The 21,588-nt window shown below is 38.8% G+C and overlaps 1 protein-coding gene across 7 annotated transcripts in view; it reads left to right on the top strand.

The window, feature by feature from the left end:
- The window catches only part of FARS2 (phenylalanyl-tRNA synthetase 2, mitochondrial), a 227,890-nt gene that overhangs the window by 136,825 nt on the left and 69,477 nt on the right, over positions 1 to 21,588 (top strand). For 6 of the 7 annotated variants that reach the window (XM_033512093.1, XM_015617658.2, XM_015617659.2 and 3 more), the window contains one exon: positions 18,328 to 18,479. In XM_033512093.1, the coding sequence (XP_033367984.1) occupies positions 18,328 to 18,479 (152 nt within the window). Of the gene's footprint in view, positions 1 to 1,847; positions 4,731 to 18,327; positions 18,480 to 21,588 lie in introns of those variants that run through there. The other variant, XM_033512092.1, reaches the window with a different exon arrangement.

Below are 21,588 nucleotides of genomic sequence, written 5' to 3'. Positions count from 1 at the left end.
TGTCCTTGAGTTGTGTTTGAGATTCAGTTATAAATATATGTTTGATGCAAAGCATTCAAAGATAATAACACATTCTCATGTGTTTTTCCCATTGTTTTCATTCCACAATCATTGATGTCAATGTGAGTGGCAGTGTTAAGCTTTGGCAAATTCTTTGTGGATGTGCCTTGCCATCTTCAATGTCAGCTCTTTTCTCCTGGCTATTGCAGGGGAGAGTGCAGGCTCTGCTTGTATTTGTTTTGTAACTCCTCTGCTGAGGCGATTTTTGTAGTTAGCAACCTCGTCTTGCTTTTTGTACTTACAAAGCAATCAGGCATGACTGGATTGAGTGGAAATGCTACTTCCATAACACTTTTCAGCAGGAGCATGGGGAGGTTCAAGTCAGGTGGTGTCAGCTGGTCTTTGGTGGAGTTGAGCTGACATAGATGCTTGATGAAGTCTGAAGTGCTAAAGCAGTAAAATATTTTTTGCAGCTGCCCTTGACCATTTTGTTTTGTTGGTTTCCTTGTGTACAGTTTGATTATGTTTTTTTAAGAATTAGAATTATTAAAGGGGAAGTGAGCAGTGATAAATGGTATTCGAGTAGTCTCCACATCAGTAGCAGCATCCATCAATTTGTTTTTAATTCATGGTAATTCTCACATATCTTGTTTGTTAGCATCAAAATATTGTTTGATATAAGTTTGGGGGATAGTTTTGGCTTTTTTGGTTTGGGTAGCTGTTTGGGGATTTTTTTTTTTTTGGTTGGTTGGGTTTTTTAATTTGTTTGTTCACTGATAACTGGCATTAGTGCATTCAGCTTGTAGTTCATTATCTTACAGAAAGACAGATTTTTGCCACTGTTCCTGAAGGTGTATCTGCTTGTAGGTTTCCTTGATCTCCTACAGATTGTTTGTTGTTCTTTCTGATGAAAAATGCTCAAGTCTCCTTTTCAGCCCTTATCTTTTTGATTGCCTTTGTTCCTGAGCCTGTGGCTTGGTTTATAGATTGCAATCTGATGGAGCTAACATGAGATTTCTTGCTTGCTTTGAAACTGTGGATCCAATCTTCAAATTGATATTAGCAGTAGATTGGGCTTTTGAGGAAAGGCCCAGATTGTTGGAATGGTATGTACTGATGTTGAAGGTGAGTCAAAGAGAGGGCTGGGTGTCTAGCTTCTCTAAGTTGCATGTAGCTTTCATGTTCAGTTTTAGGTAAGTCAGGTGTAGTGAAGCAATCTTAAAGATGTCAAAGGCACAGGTTACTGTGGATAAGCCCAGAGGAAAGTACATGGTTTCAAGGAAGCTAAAATTGATTTTTAATTTTTTTTTTCTTAATTAGTGTTGTTTGGTAGCCTTATTTTTGGTCCTTTCTCTCCTAAAAAAAAGGTATGTTTTAGAAACAGATTTTTTTCCTCTGGTGTCAAGAACTGCTCAGGGACTTTTTAATTATTTCTCTCTTTTTTTATTTTTTTCCCTTTTTTTTTTTTTTTTCATTTTTCTGCCTTTCCCTTTTAATACACATGCACACCTACTTGACTTGGATGTTTCATCTTCAGTTTTGGTAATTCTCCCCAACTCTTAGCTTACATTTTTCAATTCTGTATCTGAATATGAGAGAATAGAGGGTTCTCTATTCTCTAGGGTTTCTCAAAAGCTTGGGTTTTTGTTTGAAAGCAAGTCTATATCCAGCTTTCATCTGGTATCTTACAATGAGCTTTTTCAAGCTTTGTGCTGTACATACTTCTAGTACATACTGACATTGCTTTTAAAGGGTTAATGAACCTTCAAATGTAAACACTATAAAATACTCCTTGGTGTTATCATAAGATCTCCATTTTTTTTCTTCTGTTCTTTTTTATATTTCAGGTATGCTATAAAACCAAGTTAGGAGACCTTCTGTTCCTGTCTACTTGCAAAAGAGTCTTAAGTAGTGAATCACATGGTTTATTCATATGATATTTGAAAGAAAACTTTTAGCCTGTCTTCCAGTGTTGATGTTGTAAGAAATCTTAAAAGTGTCAGATTTTCTGCATGCAAGGCCATGCAATACTTTTCAGCCTGACTGAACTGAACAAAGACTGACCAAGTGTTTTGAGAGTCTTTCACGACAGAAATTGAATCCTTTGGCTCAGAAGGTCCAGGTAAATGCCCATCCTTTATGTGCTTAACTGAGAGAGACCTCTCAACTTTTGGGTACTCCCCCACATCCTTTCTTATAATCTGAATATGATTCACCAACATAAATATTTTTCTTTCTCTTCATTAAAATGTTCTTGAAATACATGAAGTCCATACTGCACAGCGGTAACCTTTAGCTGGGCTAAATATACTCTTGCACAAAAACTGCTTTTATTTGGAGCATTTTCTTGGGATTTAGAGTATATGCCTTATGCCTTTTAACAGCCTGAATGTGTCAGACTTTTCCCTGTGTCATCGGTTGCTCAGTACATGTGTGCAGGTTTTAGTAGGTCAAAAAGCTGCTGGGAAAAGCTGACAATGCTTGTACCACTGTGGCCACTCAGCACAGCAGTGTTAGAGTGCTTCTCCCCACAGATCAGATTATTGCCTGGATTTGGATTAGCAAATCACTCCAGCTATAATTTGACACAAGTCACAGCAGTGTGGGAATCAGGGTCTTGGTAACTTGCTGTCAATTGTTTGCATTGGCTTTTGCTCAGGCTGTGGAATGAAAGGCTGAGGATGGACAGGGCAGAAAGGACCCAGAACCTGCAAGGCACAATGTAATAAAACAAATGACTCAGTTCCAATCTAGTCTGCTGTGTTATATCTCTGTTTGTCAGGGCCCTGAGCACAGTTCCATGTAATCGCTTTCTGGGTTATGCTGAGCCAGCATTCTTACAAAAAAAAAAGTCTATGGGCTGTCAACTCTCTAGGAAAGGTACAAAAATGAAATGACATTTGGAGAGGGAAGGCGCTCACAGTTCAGATGTAGCATGGTGTGCCCAGAGGTGTTGATTAAGAAGAAAGATCTCTGGCAGCAGGACGGATCCTGGAGCCTCCATCATTTTGCTGCCAAGGTAAGCAAGTGGCACATCATGTTGAGTGACTTTTGATGTGTTCTCCCTTCACAAAGTCACTTTCATTTGATGCTGCCAGTGTCTCTGGCTGCTGTTGTTTTAAATAGTTTTTTTTTTTTTTGATTGCTGAGGAGCCTTGTGGCCTCCAGTGAGGTCAAGCAGAAGCATGATTATGGCTGTTCTGGCACTGGTACAAAGGGATTCTGGATCAGATTTCTAGCAAAACTACGGACTCCCTGTGAGAGTATGGGAACTGCTGTCTTCTTGATTTCTTCATTTCTGCATTATCTGTGATATTCTGCAATATCTGTAATAAGTCTAGCACCACCTATTTTTTATCACACCCTTCCATCATCTCCAGGGGCTGCTCTGTCCTATTGTCTGCTGGCACACTCAGTCCCTCAAAATCCAATTCCTTCATAATTACCTGGTAGCTTCAAAACTCAAAATCATGGACTTTCTAAACGGGATCATTTTAATGGCTCCAGAAGAGACAAAGCTCCTGGAGCAGCTCTGCTGTAGGGAGACCTGAGGGGATACTAGCCTTTGGTAGTGGATTGAGGAGACAAACAACTTGAATTGACACTGTTCACCTCCTGCACAGCTGTAGCCAGAATGGTGTTTGTGGCCCTAGTCCAGGATGCTCTTTCTCCTTTGGGAAGTGAACAGTTGAGAATAGCAATGAGGAAAAATGTAGCATGATCAAAAGGATGTAGTTATGTGGAAAGAAGCAATTCATTATACTGGAAAGGAAATCAAAGCAGGCTCCTCTTCCTCCTGTGCAGGATAGCAAAGACTGGGCCTGCTTGCTGCCATTTGCCTTTTGCTCAGTGTGCCACAGGAATTAAGCTCCTGTTCTAATGACAAAGGATTTATGCAGTAGCCCAGTTTGCTCTGGTTGCTGTGTATGTGAGCCCTCTTGTTCACACCATTAGACAGTCCAACTTTTCTACCTTACTGTGCACTTTTTGCACTAAGGGACAGTAATCATCCCTGTGCACCTTTCCTGTCCGCAAGCCTGATTGTTACTGAGAGACACAGAGTTTGTCCTGAAGCTTTAGAAGATGCTGAAAGTAAAATGCACTGTCAAGTGTAAGGGAAAACTTCAGCAAATTAAACCATCCTAGTCTATATACTTTATTCCATGCTTGAGAAGGAGAGCATCTACAGTGTATATACCATCCATTTCAACCAGTTTGATCTTACTGCATTCACTGCACAGGGTGGGTCTGTCTGATCCATCATTAGCATGCTACTCTATATAATTTATATTTATCTCCTCAGTCTGTGATTAGTGTTATTTTCAAATAAAAATTAAGTAGATTCCCTGGTTGCTGCATTTTCAGATATTTTTCATCAAGATTAGGTAACTCCATGCTAAAATGGTTATTCATTTATTATGTTTATTTTCTAGTAGTGCATCTATTACAGCCAAATATGCAACCATTAGTATGTAAATTTAACTTGGATGTTAGAACAAATAAGGTATAGCTTCAACTGTGACTTATTGTCTGATTGGTTTAAATGTAATTGAAGATATATAATGTGTATGTCTGCATTTGGAGGTACAATAGAGAATAGATTGCTGATATTTTAGCATAAACATTTTATTGGTATGACTTTGTGAAGGTTGAATATCTAAGAGTGACTTACATAGATTATCTTAAGTGAACTTCAATAAAACCTTACAGTGCTGTATGTCATCTCAGGTTTGTCTGTATGCTCTGCAGAACACCGCAAAACTCCCTTTTTTGGTGTTGGATACACATGGAAAAGAGAAAAAATACCTTCTACATTACAGAGATGCTGCACTAAGCTGCATGATTGGGTTAGAAATCACTTGATCATCAGGTCTTCTCATCAGGATGTTCTATCTTGTATCATTTGTAGGTAGTGCTGGTATTGAAGCTCTGGGAACCTGAGCCCTCTGGCCCCAGCCAGGCAAAGTACTGAAGTGCATGCTGAGCTTTAAACTTGTGAGCAGTCCCATTTAAATCAATGGGATAGTTTCTGTGCTCAGTCAAACATAACCCAAATGCCTAAATAGCTTCAGGTCAGAGATCTCCACATTTCCTGGGATCCAACTGAGAGTGATCAGCACCTTGCAGGGCTGAAGCAGTGAAAACTTTCAAAATTACTATTATAAGCAAGAAGAGTTTAATCTGACAAACCACAAAATCAACTTGCAAAATCTTTATTCTAAGCCAGTTTTTCTGATCAACACTTGGGTAAAAAAGTAAAGAAGCAAAATTCTGGAGAGTAAACAGCACTTGAATTCCCATTCTCAACTAAAGGAAATTGACTGAAAACACAGTAAGGAAAGAAGAAGGTAGGGGCTCAAAATGAGGAAATGGGATGGACAGTGACATGGGACTGAATACAAGAAGCCCAAAGCACTGATACACTCATATAAGACGAAGTGAAAGGAATATAGAAATGCTGTACTTTGAACATTGAGGAAATATGAAAAAGTCTGGTTTAAAGTTAAGTTTAAGCAGATTGGGGGGAAATAGGATGAAAAGGGAAGAAGGACACAGGAAAGGAGAATTGGTTTATGGCAAAAACTGTTGAGACCGATGCAGAAGTCTTTTTCTTGGTAATCAGTAAGTTTTCCAGGGTTTTGTACTATACACATCTACTCTTGATCTCCTTTTGAAAGCTCAACAAGTATGAGGGACCACAAACACTATGACCACTAGCCATCAAAGCAAGTCTTTAAAGTACTATCATCAATTTTGAGATGGGTGTATGGGACTTCCAGTTTTGCTTCTGGATTTGTGAAACAGTGTGTCATAACCCAGGCCTCTGACAATGTCTGTACTGAGATGATATTCACAGAATAACAAAATATCCTGAGCTGGGAGGGACCCACGAGAACCATCAAAGTCCAGCTCCTGGCCCTGCACAGGGCCACCCAAGAATTACACCATGTGCCTGAGAGCATATTACTGAAACTCTTGGTAAAAATAAGTGCTGACAAGGGATGTGGTTCCAAACAATCTAGCTGCTGGCCTCTGAGCTAATACCAGTGATGCAGATTTTCTTGCATACCCTGTTTCCATCCCTGCACACACCCACTGCAATCTAGTCTCAGTGACAGCCTCTGTTGAACCCGAACAAATCAGCAGTAGTTTAATTCCTTTCTGCCTGCACTTTTCTCAGTAAATAAAATGAATAAATAAAAAATGTCAATGGCCCTTTCTGCCTAGATTAGTTAGTGATATTTATCTTATGTACTATGTTGTCTGCTGAAGTACCAAAGGGCAAAGTAAATCCATTTCATCCATTTAGCAGCCACCTTGATAACAGTTGGATGTACAGACAAGCCTATGACATTCATTAGCAAAAAACCCACTCTTCCTCTCTTTCACCTATGTTCCTTTAAAATAATTAAAGTATTTCTATGTTGTTTTCACAGTCTTAGAATAGCTGAAAACTCTCTTGTTCACCTCTGTTAACTTGTCTCATCCCAATAGCACATTTAGTTTAGATTTAACTGGTGGTGACTCAAAACAAAATAGCTGATTTGAGCTGTTCTTTTTTGGATGTTAAGGAGTTTTCTGCTTTGTACACAACTGTCACAGCTGGAATTTGTTTAGAGCAGATGAACTGTGTGTGTATATGTATATATATATTTAGAGAGCAAAAATATTTCATCCTTACTTTCAGTTGTCTATGCTAATACACACTTAAATCACCAGTTAAATTTTTTTTGTCATTGGAGGTAATTCTAAAACCTGGATGTAATTATGTGTTTCCTATAGATTTTCAGTTATGTGAGAGGTCCAGGATTTTACTAACAAATCTAGCAAGTGCCACAGGGGATTTTGGAAGCTAGCTATGTGACATACCAGTGTATCCCACCTGGCAAATATCCTCTCTTGACTGCAGGTCCAGAGACAGCAGTTGAGACTTCTCTTCATTTGAAGGGTTTTGGTGGGTTTGGGCTGTTCATTACCACTCTTTCCCAGACCTTTGTTTCTCACAATGTTAGGATGAGAAGCCTTATAAGGGTTTTTTTTTGTTCTTTCATGAGTTCCCTTGTCGTGCTTTGCTGTTCCACAGAACAGCAGGAGCCACTTTTTTGGCTACACTGTGAGATGAATCAGGGAGCTTTTTCCTCTGCAGTTCTTTAAAGCTGTATCAGTTCCCTGATCCACTTCTCAGTGTTGCTTCATGCCATCAGCACAACTGATGAGACGGCACTTTGGATTTTGGAGGCAGTATAGAACGTAAGAGGTGAATATACCCAGCAGGTGTGTCCTCAGTACTAGTGAAAGACATTCCCAGCAACTGAGAACAGACCACCACGGGCTTCCTTCCAATCTGTTTTTAAACAAAAAGAAGCTCCTGTAGTCTTGACTGCATTTTGACTGCATCTCTTCTATGTGATGTAGATAAAAAATGATTTTGCAGTTATGAATGCTGCTGCACTGTACAGTTACTGTCATTAGAACTACTTTACTGCTGATGCATATTTTTCCCTAGGCAGAAGCCAATGCACCCTAGTAAAAGTACACCTGATACTATCTAAATTATTACTTAGCAAAAACTGCAATAAGCTTCAAAAAGCATATATTACAGCGGTTTTCTCTGATCTCTAAACCTCATATATTTGCACTTTGACTGGCTGAGGCTCTTTGAAACAAATAGCTCACAAATGAGTAATTTTGCTGCTGAATATATCAACCGATCTTTATTGCATCCCACATGATGAAGTATAATGGTTATACAAAGTGCTTCAATAAGCCATGGAGCCATTTCCAGCAGTGATATATTTGCTGAAACCCATATTAAAGTAATATTAGATGAAGGAGTAAACCTGGAAATCTAAAATAACAATAGATTTCACGTAGTTTCTGTGAAACCAGCTATTAGTGATTTTGACAGGAGTCCACATATGTTTGGAGCTTTCATCTTATTGTCTACAAAAGTATGTAGCTAGTAAGGAGGGTATCCCTTACACATTTCCAATGGTTTTTCAATATTGGTTTGATTACACTGTGAGTAATAGAATGCTGGTTAGGAGGATGTTACAGGAAATATCTTGACTTTGGTCTTTGGCCCTGACCTGAGTAGCGACTCAGTAATTCTGTTTCCCATGCTGTTTACAATTGTAGTTGTCTTGTATCTCCTGCCTTGGCATCTCTTCTCCAAACTACCTTAGGATGGAAAGTTCTTCAGGACACAAATTAGAATTTTGTGCTCTGTCTACCTAATAGGACCCTTGTTTCTGGCTGGCAGTCCTAGGTAACTAACAGGATCTGAATATGTGCATGCCTGTAGCAGGGTTAAATACAACTTTGTGAGTACACATTATGCATTTGATGTTAGAATAAACTTCTATTTAAATTGTGTCCAAGCACACACTGTGTGACTATGTGTCTTCAGGGATACAGGTATGTGCTGGTGTGCATACACAACAACAGAAGTATAAAGGGAAAAGAAAAAAAATCTCAAAACTAGTAGGAAATAAGCTCTTATTCATTTTTCCAGAGTTAGCTATAAAGATGGAGGGTTTCATACATGAGTTTATTTGATAGTTCTTTTAACACTGGTGCCAATGTTTTACATATAAAAGATACATCTTGCAGAGAGCTTTTGATAAAGTGATCTTTAAAATCATGCCTAAGCCTCTATGGTCATCATCTGTAGCATGATTAGACATTGCAGCTGAGCTGTGGAGTGTCCCTAGGAAATGAGGGCTGGGAAGAACAATCTCTGTATGTGTGTGTGCATGAACAGAAGCACCTTTTGAAGTACATGGTGTTAATAAAAAATCCTGATTCTCTGATCAGAATATGAATTAGTCTGCAGAGAATAGCCAAACAACAGAAGGCACAGTTGGGAAGAACTGTATTATTCTTATCAATCCTCAATTTCCTTCATCTTGCTAGTGTGAGAGACACATGAACTACTGCAGTGACAGCCTAAAACAAAAGGTGACAAGTGATGCTTTGGGGTGCATGTGCTGCAGAGGATTTGGCTTTGCAGTTTTAGAAAAATTAATAATGGGAAGAATTCCCTTTTTTGAGGATTAATTACATCCTTCTGCCTGTGCACAAGTTTTAAATCCAATTTGCATAATTATTCCCACATGTAACCTGTTCTCCTAAATCAGCAAGAGTGAACCCATTTTCTGATTCTTGTAAAATAAGGAAAGGCATTAAAGAAATACCTGTTCTGCACCAAGATTCTGCTTGTAGAGATTTAAATGTTCTTTACATTTTGTCATTGCATACTGAAATGCTTAGTGCACTTTTTGTGCCTTTTTGTGCTTGGTCTGTTCTCAGCTTAGGGCTTCTCTGTAGTTATCCCTTTATAACTTGTTACTCTTTAACAAGGGTATAGCTTTAGGATCGCTGAGGGTCTGTCTGAGGGAAAAACATTAAAGGCTTTTGTTGCTCTTCTGAGTGTTGGACAAGTAAATAGAGCCTTTTATTTCTGTTTCACTCTAGCTTACCTACTGTACTTTAAAGTTTTAGCTTGCTGTACTACCTTGGTGTTTTATTTCGAGTTTTGAACTTTAGAGGTTGTAATTTGTATGAATTTAGTACTTAAGTGGGGGGTTGTTTGGCAGAAGTGAAGTTGGCTACTCTGGAAACTAAAAATACTGGATTTTGGCAAGAGTCATAGAATCTTATAATCCTTAGGGTTGGAAAAGACTTCTTAGATCACCAAGTCCACTGTTATGCTGTCACCACCATATTCACCTCTAAGCCATGTCCCCAAGTGTCATATACACTCACCTTTTGAATTGTCACTTCCAGGGACAGTGACTTCACCACTTCCCTGGGTAGCCTCTTCCACTGCCACTTGGGCAGTTTTCCCTGGACAGGAAGGAAACCTAGCTGTATCAGTGGTACTGGAAGTCTTAAGAATATTTCCAAACCACCAGTAACCTTCCTAGGTAAATTTGTCTACATGGTGAGATGATACAGATTAGCTCTAGGAAGTGTAGAAAAATAATTCCTTGGTAGCACAGCAATGTCCAGGGCATTATCTGAAGATATAGCCAAGAAATATGAAGTGTCATTGCTGTTGTATTCGAAATCTCTATGTTTTTTAGGAAGGAGAGAGAAAAAAGAAGTATTGGTTGTTAGGTGGGAAGAAGAACTTTTTCAGGTGTTGCATGTAAGATTCACAATGCCAGCTTATTTTGGTGTAAGTCACATTCAAATGTTCTGGAGATTCTGCAATTTAAACAGTAACTCTCTAGAATGGTACATTTAATGAGCAGAAAAGGAAATACAGTCAACAGTGTTTTATATGAGGTTTTTCATCTAAGCCAAAATAAAATATTGGGTGCACTTTGCTTCCATTATTATGCTATGTATTTGGAAGAAATACATCTTCATATTGCTGCAGACTCTTTCCAAATACTTGCATTGTTTATTTAGATATAACTCTTTTATATGAATTGTTGATGGGTACAGTATTTTACTCCGCTGAGCTATTTATCTCAGCATTATTATTAAGCATAATGAGAAAAAAAAACACAAACCAAACCATCAGAAAGGAGGAACCCTGACTTCTGAGTATGGCAAACACCGAATGCCTACAGCAACCAAAGCCTTCTGCAAGAATTTCTGGTGCTCAGCACTGCTGAAGAGAAAATTCTTAGTATCTTCTGGGAAGCTGGGTTTTGCTGACTTATACCAGCTAATACCTGTTCCTTGCAGGCATTTTTAGAGAAGTGCAGGACACATATGATTTTTTTTATTCATTGACAGTTTGTTTTCTGAGGTTTGTGTCTTTTCTTCTTTTTACCCTTGCCTGTGATTTTGTCTGTGGCATGGGATATTTGGGTAGGAAGGACAGACAGAATATGGATAGCGTATGCAAAAGGCAGTCATAAGTGTGAATTACTAGGTTTGGTGTGAGAATCCACCTTACTATTTTGGTCATTCCAAATCACTGGATTCCTTTCCCAGGATGGAAGCTTGCTTGTTTTCTATTGAAGACATCGCAGCATTGTAAGGATTGTCCCATCAGTTCCACTTGGTGTACATCAGGTCTGTGGTAGCAACTGTTCAAATGGAAAAGCAATAACAGAAAAAGCATTTCTTGGTTTTTAGTTGTTTTGCAATGATATATCTGTGATTGAAATGGGGAAGATAAGCACCATGAAACCAACTAGCTCAGCAGGCTGTCAGCTAGGAGGCTGGGAAAGAAGCATAAGGAAAATGCATTTTTTCCCACAGTGGACATAGAACTGCTGAAGGAAAATGTCAGGCAAATTGCTTCTTCACCCTGATGCTTCAAAAAGGGTTTGTAAGGAGCTCTGATATGGGAGTGAGTAGTAGAGAGCCATCCTTTTTGGTGATTCTTCCTGTGAGTCCTACTTTGTTCTGTGGAAATGAGAAGTAATTTTTGCCTCATTAAATACAGGGCATGGAGTCCATCACTGGTATTTTGGAATAATTTATACTTATCCTTTGGTGGTTTTTATAATCAGATCACAAGAAGCAAGGCATATCCAAATGCCCAAGGGAACAGGTACCTGGGAATATCTTTGCTGTGTACACTGTAACATCCTTGCTGTTAATAGGATTAGGTAAACACTTTCATCTTCTTTATGTCTTTCCTGACTTTTTTTTCAATTCCTTACTAATCATTTAGAATCATAACCCTCTCAGTGGCAATACAAGTGCTCTTTTGTGTCTGGAAATCTTCTCAAAAGCCATGCCTTATTTCTCAGCTTTCTGTCCACAGGTCAGCTTAAAATGTATATTTGTACTCAGAGAAGTATATTGTGACTTTAAACTTCACTCATTTTTCATTACAAATTTAAACAGGCGTGACTTTAAAATAAAGTTACTCCATTTTGATTAAATGTTGTAAGAACACTGTGTGCCTTTACAGTGGGGCCACAGAGGTTTAGTAATCAGCATTACTTTTGGGTGAATGTGTGTAAAGGCAAGCATTCCACTCACTCATTCTGCCACAGCACCAGTCCTCTTGTGTATTCTTCCTGCTGCTTGGAAGAGGTGGGGCTTATCAACGAAGTTTAATTGAGTTAAGTTTCAGCTTTCATGTTTTCCAGATTCTGTACTGCATTAGTATGTAACTCTGAACTTCACACAAAGTGTTAGCAAGTTCTCCTCACAGTTTAGTTAGACAAAACAATCCTTTGCCAGATGGAGAACCAAGGACACCATTGCAGCTTCAGGCCCCAAAAACTATAAACAGCAATGAATTGAGGAGAATAGTCTGAGAGGATGGGACTTCATAACCTGAAGCTGCAATTGGACAATAACCCCAATATGTAAATGGACCAAAACCTATAAAAGTGTGAAAACTCTTGATTGGTTGTCCATCTTGGGTAGAGCCACGGTCGGGCTCTTGTACTGCCCAAGGTGTATCCTTTGAAGGCCTTGCAATAAATACCTACTTTATTCTAGCCTTTATTTCAGGTAGCCTCCCTAGGCATCATAATCTCCTCACTGGCTGTTACACATTCTAATTCTTTCAGTGTCATATTAGACACTGACATTCCTTTGTCAGGCAAGTTCCTCTTTATGACCTTTATGAACTTCTAGCGTGCAAGAGACATTGCACTTGTTCCTGTGCATGTGCACATGTATGTGCATTTATTTTGTGTCTTAAGGGGGTTTACCTGATCAAAGGTGCCTGATGAGCATTGAAAAAGGTGACTAAGTGGGATGACACGGAGAGCTACCTGGTGACTGCTTAGGCAGAATATAAGCAATGAAGCTCTTTTATGCTTTGCACCTTCAGGTAACCTGGAATGGGGCTCAAGAAAGAAATTATTATCTCCAACAAGACCCCATAGGGTATAGTTTAGGTGGAAAGGGGACAGAGCTCTCTTGGCAACATGCGCTGCACAGCAGAGAGGGCCCTGGTCCATGGGTTTGTGTCATCTCACATAGAAGTCTGGGACTTAGCTAGGAGGACAAGTCTGTGTTCCCAGGGCACTTCCCTGTTCAACCTGGGTGTAGAATGTCAGAACCACAGGATGTGTCAGGTTGGAAGGCACCACAGCAGGTTGTCAGGTCTAACTTCCCTGCTCAAGCCGTGTCATCCCACTGAACATGGGACAGGACTGCATCCAGATTGTTCTTAAATATCTCCATGTACAAAGAAAACCTTCTCCACTCAGAATGGTCCGTGTACAGAGTGCCTGAAATCCATGGAGCACTTGGTGTTCCCATGAGCATATGGTGTTCCCTGTACCTGTATGTGAGGTTTTCAAAGTTAAGAACTCTGTTGTGATGAGCAGATTGGTGTCTAAAAAGGGCTGATCATACTTCTGTGTTCATTCACCAAAAAGCTCAGAGCACCAGTGGAGGTTAATGTTCTTCTTCCACTCCCTGCAGGAGGACAGAGCAGTGCATTGATCCCATGACTAGTCCATTTGCTTTGGTTTTAAGAGCTTAATTCCAGAAAATATTTTATATCTGCTTATCAGACTTTATGGTAGTTGTCTGTTGGAAAAAAATTTACATTTCCTCTTTTGAAGATGTGTGTGTGTTTACACATAAAAATGTATATGTGTGCATATGTGTATGTGTTTGCATGTATGAATATTATAGAACTTACTATACAAAAATAAGGAAAAGATCAATTTGGTAAGGAGGGCAGAAAACTTTTAATAATGGGGAACATTGTGACTGAATTTTAAGCCATGGCAGCCAAGAAATTCAAAGTTATATTCCCTGCAGCAACTGTAATTTGTGTACACTGGTCATAAATACAGAAGTGTAAATCTAGAAACATACACACTAATACAGGAAACTTCATTACGTGCATGGGGGTTAGGTTACTGCTGTAAATTTGGAAATTTGAATTTCATGCCTGTTATGTGTTTAAATTTCCTATGATAACACTGAATTAATGTAGTTTCACCATAGAATATATTAAGAAAGGCTCAGTTATTACAGGACTGTAGTTTTCATTTTGATAAGAATATGATGTTGCATTAAAACCATACAGTTCATGTAGATATTTCTCCAAAACATGGGCAGTGCAGGACTGTTAAAGCTTAACAACCACAATGCTGCTAAGTCTCATATTTTTCTGACTTAGACTGGTGATGGCAGTAAAGCATGGCTGACTTTTTAATAGCTTGGCTGCTGTGGAATTCCTAACCCAGTTTCTGGTACGTGTCATCGTTAACCTTGCATTTGTGTCACCACTGTCAAAATACAAGTACAGCTCTTCCCTCTGCTGTATTTGTCACACATTTGTTTTGTCCCATCTGCAGCTGGTGGCAGGCAGGGAATGAACAGCCACAGCACAAAACTTCTGCTGTCCCCTTGCCATGTTGCACCCAACTGCATGTGGGGAAAAGTGGCTTTTTTTCCTAATAACAAACATTTATGGAAAGTGCTGGTGTCCATCCTGTTTTCTGGGACTCCGGGCTAAAGATGCTTCATGGCCTTGTGTGGGTTATTCACTGGCACTGGCTGTGCATTATCACCAGTTGTTTTTGCTATGGCTTGGGAGGTTCTGCCCTCAGAGGAGACTTCTCTCCTTTATAGCTGTGAGGTATCTGGATCCATCCTAGCTGGTGATCCTTTGCCACGTGTGGATGAACAGATACCACTCTTATGGTGACCACTTGATTCCTGCTGCCAAAGCATCCAGAGTAGTTCCCTGGTGTGTCAACATACAGAGACCAAGTATTTGCTATTTAATGCTGACAAATGAGTTTTGGTGGATCTTGTTGCTGCTTAAGACAGCTGTCCCCCAATGAGCTGAGCTGCTGCAACTCTTCATCCAGCACATATTAACATAAACCAATGAGGGGGCAATTTTCAGCTGGCAACAGCAGGCTGTGAGCTGCGGTGGTAAAGGAACAGGCAAAGAACTTTGACTAATGACTAGTAAACATTTATCATTGAAGGTGGATCACCATAAACTTCCATTTAATTATTTAAAAAAATTATAGTAATTCAGCATTCCTAAATGCTTTTACTTTGGGCGATTGAAAAATGTGATGTCATTATTTGCAATATTTCCCTGCAAGATGGGTTCAGTGGATATAGATAGTGTAATTTCTGGGAAAGCATTCGTTTTCTGAGGCTGTTGAAAAATGTCAATGTAAGTGTTTGAAATTGAAAGTAAAAAGAACATTCAAAGTAGCACTGTGGTGGCAAAGCTCTGATGGAATCAAAAGGATGTCTGTGCATCAGTAGTGCTTACTGACACACTTGGCCAGTGCCCTGCAGCAGCACTCTGCTGGTAGGATCAGTTCTACCTTTTCCTAAACCTCTTTTCAGTTCCTCAAAAACTGAAGGAGGTGATCAGGAATGGAAGCAGGAGCAGAAGGGCTTCCAGGCTTGGGTAGTGTTCTAGGGTTCAACCAACGCACAGCCTGCAGAAGCAGATGTGTCCTAGTGTCTTCTCTAAGCATTGTGCTGGAGGGCTCCTAAGCCATGAAGAGAATGTAGCTGGAAGTGGTGGCTGTAGGCGACCACAGAGTAGCAGATACAGTGGGAAGAGCACATTTCTCTCAAGGGGAGCCTTTGAAGTGTCTGTAAATTCATAAGGAAATGGTCTCCAATGTTGGCATTTGCCTTGAACTTGAAAAAGGATCAAAGCCAGTGGACTCTAGGCAAGTCTGCTGTTAAAGAGCAGGAGAGTTTAGAAAGGATCAGAGAATGGAGAAGTGGTCTGGTGGACCACAGTATGTATTTGCTGGAGTGCCTGAATACAAATTTAGGAACTTCATTTTGGCTTGCCAATGGGAGAGTCTTTAGTAGCCTATTCGCATTTTAGGTGTAGCTAATAAACTATTATGTGACTCATGTAGCTCTACAACAAACAGATCGATACGTTTGAGAACTAGAAATTTTATCCTTATACCAACTTTAGTGTTGATATAAGACTTACTGCAATGATATCGACTGCAGCCAGGTGGTGAAGGGACAATATAATGTGGGATTATTGCCTTGCCTTTTCCCATAAAGGATTTTTCTGTATTACAAGGCTCTGAGAAAAGGCTAGTAGCTAATAATAAAACGTTATGCTTATGTTATGTTTTAAGCATTTATCCTTCCAGATTTTGTAACACACGCAAGCATACACACACAAAATTACAATTCTGTATCCACAATAGTGACACTGGAGAGAAAAAGCTGAACACACAAGATATTAATTCCCTGCTTCCCATGAGCAGGCCAGCTCCAGGGGAAGCAGGGCCCCATCACATGTAATGGCTACCTGGGAAAACAAACACCATCACTCCACATATCCCTCCCTTTCCTCTTCTTCCCACTTTATATACTGAGCAGGATGTCATATGGTCTGGAATATCTCTTTGGTCACTTGGAGTCACCTGTCTCATCTGTGTCTCCTCCCAAATTCCCCAGCTTTCTTGCCAGTGTGGCAGTGCAGAAAGCAGAAAAAGCTTTGGCTCTGTGCAAATACCACCCAGCAATAACAAAACCATCTCCATGTTACCAACCCCGTGTTCAGCACAAATCCAAAACCTGGTCCCATGCTAGCCCCTGTGAATTCTTGCCAAAACCAGCTCAGAACATTTCTGAACATGTAATTATTTTTCTGAACATTAATTATTTTTAACAATACCTGAACATTTGTCTTTATTGTCCTTGTACCTGTGTGAATGCAAGTAGGTGCCTCATTATGCTAAGGCTCATGAGCCACATTTTCTGTTTGAATGATTAAATGTCTTGAACTACGAGTTGAGTGAGTTTTGTATTAGTCCCGCCAAACTTTGAAGGGTGTTCAGTTTATTCCTGAGCTATAGCAGTAGTAAATAAAGTGTTAGATAGGAATGAGGTGAGAATATAGGGGTCCACTGCAGGATTATAACTTTATTTACACTAACATGTGTATCAGGTTGTTGTCCAAGGAGCATATCCAGCATTTGCAGCTGCGACTTTTGTGTACCAGAGACATTTGTGTTTCATTCATTAGTATTTTATCAAAAGCTCTTTTGAAATGGATTTGCTGGGCAAGTTTCCTTTTTTTAATTTGATGTACAGGATATGAATTCATTTGACAAGTTTATTCCTTTAACAAGTTCAATAATCATTTGTGATTCACAATTTTATTTGCTGGGGGGGTAATTAATTTAAAACTTACACTGTATTCCTTATCAGATATTTATTGACTAGTTTACAGTCTACAGAACAGTATTAGAGTAAATCAGAATGCTGTAAACTTGCCTTATTAACGAGTTCATTGCTTCAGCAGGTACTCACTTAAGTTTCCACTGCTCCATCATAAAACATTCCCAGCCATGGAATACATTTTTCAGTGAGATATTATACTGTATAGACCAAGGTGTACACATGGGATCTTTTGTACATATAAACAAAATAATAAAACAGATGTTTTCTCCTACAAACTCCAACAATCTTGTACAAAAGTACTTTTTACAACTGCAGGTAATTAATGAAAGGCAGAAGTAAGTTACTGTATAACCTAGAGGACATGAAAGGAGAATGTTACCATTTTCTGTTCTTCAAAGAGAGAAACATCTCACCAAGGTGGGATCTGAAACCCACAAAGTCCTGTGAAGTTTCATCAGAACTGAAAACTTAATTGGTTTCATTTCTCTTTCTCCTCCTGTTTTTACAAATAACAAGTTACACTGTCTGTCCACTTCATGCAGGATTTTTTGCAGCAGTGTATCCACTTCATGCAGCAAAGATACCCCTTTGTGTTTAAAAGCCTGTTGTGGTACTTGTGGAATGAATAATTATGTTAACAGCCATACCTTTTTTTGTTTGAGTGTCTATGAAAACCACTGGAAAGTGAACTGATCCTGCTTTTCAAGCCAAAATGTATTTCTTACTATAACATTTTATCAAGAAGGTGCCTGTTTATAAGACTTTGTTAAAACTTCGACAAATAAAAAATAGTAAATATGTTGTGTAATATAAGAATCCTATAAAATGCATATAGGTTTTATACCTGAATGTGATAAGAAGTTTTGAATCTGCAAAAAGTCTGAAAAAAGCTTTCAAAAAGTGCAATTCTACCCAGTGAAAAACCACCTTACATTATCTCTTTCTTCTAAACAGCTCTGTTTCAAAAGTGTGTTCAGGGTCATAAACACTGATTTTAGTAAACAAAACAAGTTTTTTCTTCTGAATGAATATATCAAAGTTGTTACAAGGGGATCTTTAAAAGACATTTCCTAGTATAAAATCTTCCGTCTCAGTTGTTTATGAGGTCAGTTTGCACTTCAAAGAGCATTTTAAAAAGCCTCTAAACTGTGTACTTTGTGTGTTATGTAAGTTCAGAACAGTTGTAGATATAGTTATCAAGTGCAACCATGTATAAAGGTATGTTTTTTTAATTTCTTTTAGCCACTCAGCAGATACCCACCTTTGATCAATGACATCTCCTTTTGGCTGCCTTCTGAGACATACTCTCAGAATGATTTCTATGATTTGGTTCGAACCATTGGTGGAGACTTGATAGAAAAGGTTGTTCTACTGGATGAATTTGCACATCCAAAGTAAGTAAAAATTTTAACACCTTTTTCCTGTGGTCACTGTATAAATGTTTTCGAATATTTTAGTTCTGTATACCACTAAGTTCTCAATACACATTTCATTTTTCAGCTCCAGAGCTTTCCTACAGCAGAAAAAAATAGACTTTTTACTTAAAAGAAATACTATCTGTTTTTCAGTTTTCCACTAGTACTGAGCTTCTGGTATTCACACTACCCCAAAGCTTTGTGCTGAGGTTTTGACAGCAACAGTGAACAACTGCCTTCCTCAATACATCTGGCAGTGCGTGACACTACTGTCCATAGTGTGTCTGACATTCTAGTCCTGCTCTTTGCTAAGTGACTGATGTTTGTCTCCTTGTTCTCTTCCTTTCTTCTTCTAGTCCTGACACACTAGTAGAGCTTTACTATAACATCAGTGCTAATAATGGTTTGTTGCAAAATGCTATTGTTGGTGTTCAATTGGGAGAAAAAAAAATACCTTGTTCATTTCTCTCTGACATGTATTTATATGCTGTTGAACAATCTCTCAGGTTTCAGAACACCCATATGTGTTTAGCAGCACTGACATGACCAGGGAGCACAGGGTATTTGTCCAACTGGTAATAACAATTGCCTTATAACCAGACAAGTATCAGCTGCTACATATGTACTGTTTTTCAATTTGCTGCTTCCAAATCAAGTAGAAAAGCTGCTGGCTATCTAGCTTACTAAATCTGAGGTTTAAAATAATTTGTCTTGAGACTTTTTTAAGTGCTCTAGGAAGGTAGATAATAAACCTTTTCTGAAGGTGACAGGAAAATGCTTCATGTTATTCTCCAACACCTATAGATTTTTTATTTTCTTCTTTCTACATCCAGGTATCTAACCCTGTTGATCTTTTGAATTTTATATGCGATGCAGGCCAGATTGTTCTGTGGCCTAGTTTTCATGGTGTTTCAGTGAATTTTTATTTTTTGATGAATTTTTTTCTTTTTACCCTTTTTGTGTAGTGTTATATGAGTTTGTTTGTGCTGTTTGAAGAAACAGAAATGGAAATGAAGTTTGTGTGGGCTTCTTAAAGCTTTGAGTCAGTAATTCTTGAGTCTTTCTCACATGCAAATCATGTGAAAGGATCTTAACCCTTTGCTCAAGATGGTGTGTGCAGAAGAGGAATACAGGTTAGGATCAGTTAATGAGTACTTTTCATTGTAAAGACCAGACTGTATCTTTCAGCGAAATCAAGAAGCAAGTTTATTGCAGATATGGATAACTTCTTATTGTCACCTGGAGTGCACCGTAGTATCAATCAGCACAAGTACCTAGACATTGAAGGATCTGTACACAGATCCTGTTGTCTTCTGTCATGATGGTTCTGATACAGTAACACTTTTTTGTGAAAACTGTGTTGTTGAACCCCTTTCTTGAACTGGTCCTTCCATTTATTCATGCTGAAAGTTTATTGTATGTGTAACACCTCTGTGCTCGTTGCCACTTTTTGTCTACATTCTCCTCAGTGATACCAAACCAGCAATTATCTTCATTGTTACATCATCTCTTATGGGCAATCCTATGTGTGGTGCAAATAGCTCTTCCAAGTCTGAAAGTTTGGAGAAATCTTGTTCCCTGCTTCCTCAAACAGTGGCAGTATTACTCTGTGATTACTCTCAGCATCTTACTGGAGAAATCCACATATGCTGTGACAGCCTGCCAGCAGCACTGCCTCAGTCATGGCTCAACTCACAGGTCATGTTTCTCTTCTTTGCTCAGAATAGTGTCTTCCATACCAGTAGAGTGGTGAGGTAGAGGCAGGATTCACTACTCTGGGTTTCTACTGTGTGTTTTCTCCTTTGATATGCTTTGACGCATGCAGAACATATTCCAGGGATGACAGTTGTTCCTCCTCAAGGAATACACCTCTAGTTCCCTCTGTGGCTTCTGCAAATAGATGGGGAGGTTGATTGCTCACAGAGAATTGTCACACAGATTTAGGATCTTTACTAGTTTTGTTCTCTAAAACCATTTAAACCTCACTCAGCAGACATCCAAATATGTTTTGACACTATAAGGAGAAAAAAATCCTCACCTTTATATCTGAAGAATCTGAGAGGTGACACTAATGGATTGTTGGTAAGTGATGTTGTGGTCCTCTTGGATTTTTCACCTGCAACAGCAGTAAAAGAAATATTTTCAAATGTCCCATTAAAAATCAGTAATTTCAAGGAGATTATGTACTGCATTAACAAGGAATCATAAATGAAGACTAAACCATAACAGTTACTTTGCCCTTTTTCCTTAGAACAGGATGTGTGAACTTAGGTAACTTTTGAGAACTGATGATGTTAGCCACATAAGTAATTTTGTTTGATTTTTAAAGGCCTTGGAAGACTGACGTTTTGAAAAGAGTTTTTTTCTTTGTCTTAATTCCTAGCTAATCATCTTGTTATGGGAATGATACTGGCTTCTTTAATTCAGTGTTGCAGAAAAGCCTCTGGGCACAGAAATTAACATAAGAGATCCTCAGCGTTGCTATGGATCTGTATGTTACAGATCTAGGTACTTGTAATCATTATCTTGAATTTTTTGTGAATCTGCTGTGGAGGATGAGAGAAAAGTGTCTTGGATTGGAAAAACTGTAGTGCCCCTGTTTAGAATGTTAGTTGCATACAAACAGTATAATAAGTTCATGCTTGTAGTTAGTCACTTCTAAAATTTAAAATTCAGATTTTTTTAATCCTTTAAAACACCAGTTTCGTGAGGAATTAGGACATTTGGTAGTCTTATTTTCCTTCTTAAACTACTTTGCTTAATTATAGGACTATAAGGATCTGAGCATAGAAAATGTTATACAAATGAAACTAATTTATAGCACAAAAAAACCTCTTTAAATTAAGATCCTTTATAGAGGCTGTGTAATACTGCATAGTTGCCTTTACTATGGTTCAGAAACCTTTCAAGATATCACTGGGCTTTGGACTGATACCCATTCTCTAGGACATTGCAGTTATGGTGTGTATTAGCAGTGAAAATGTGTTTCTCTACAGGGAAAAGGAAAGTGGGGGCAGGAAAAAGCATGGCACAAGTAATTGTTTCAGCAAGGAGGAGATGCCTGAAACCAAGTAAATCTCGATTATCT

The sequence above is a fragment of the Parus major genome, chromosome 2 (genome assembly GCF_001522545.3).
Source record: "Parus major isolate Abel chromosome 2, Parus_major1.1, whole genome shotgun sequence".
Taxonomy (NCBI): domain Eukaryota; kingdom Metazoa; phylum Chordata; class Aves; order Passeriformes; family Paridae; genus Parus; species Parus major.
The sequence above is the reverse complement of the archived record's forward strand: the minus strand, read 5'-3'. Positions and strand labels throughout refer to the sequence as shown.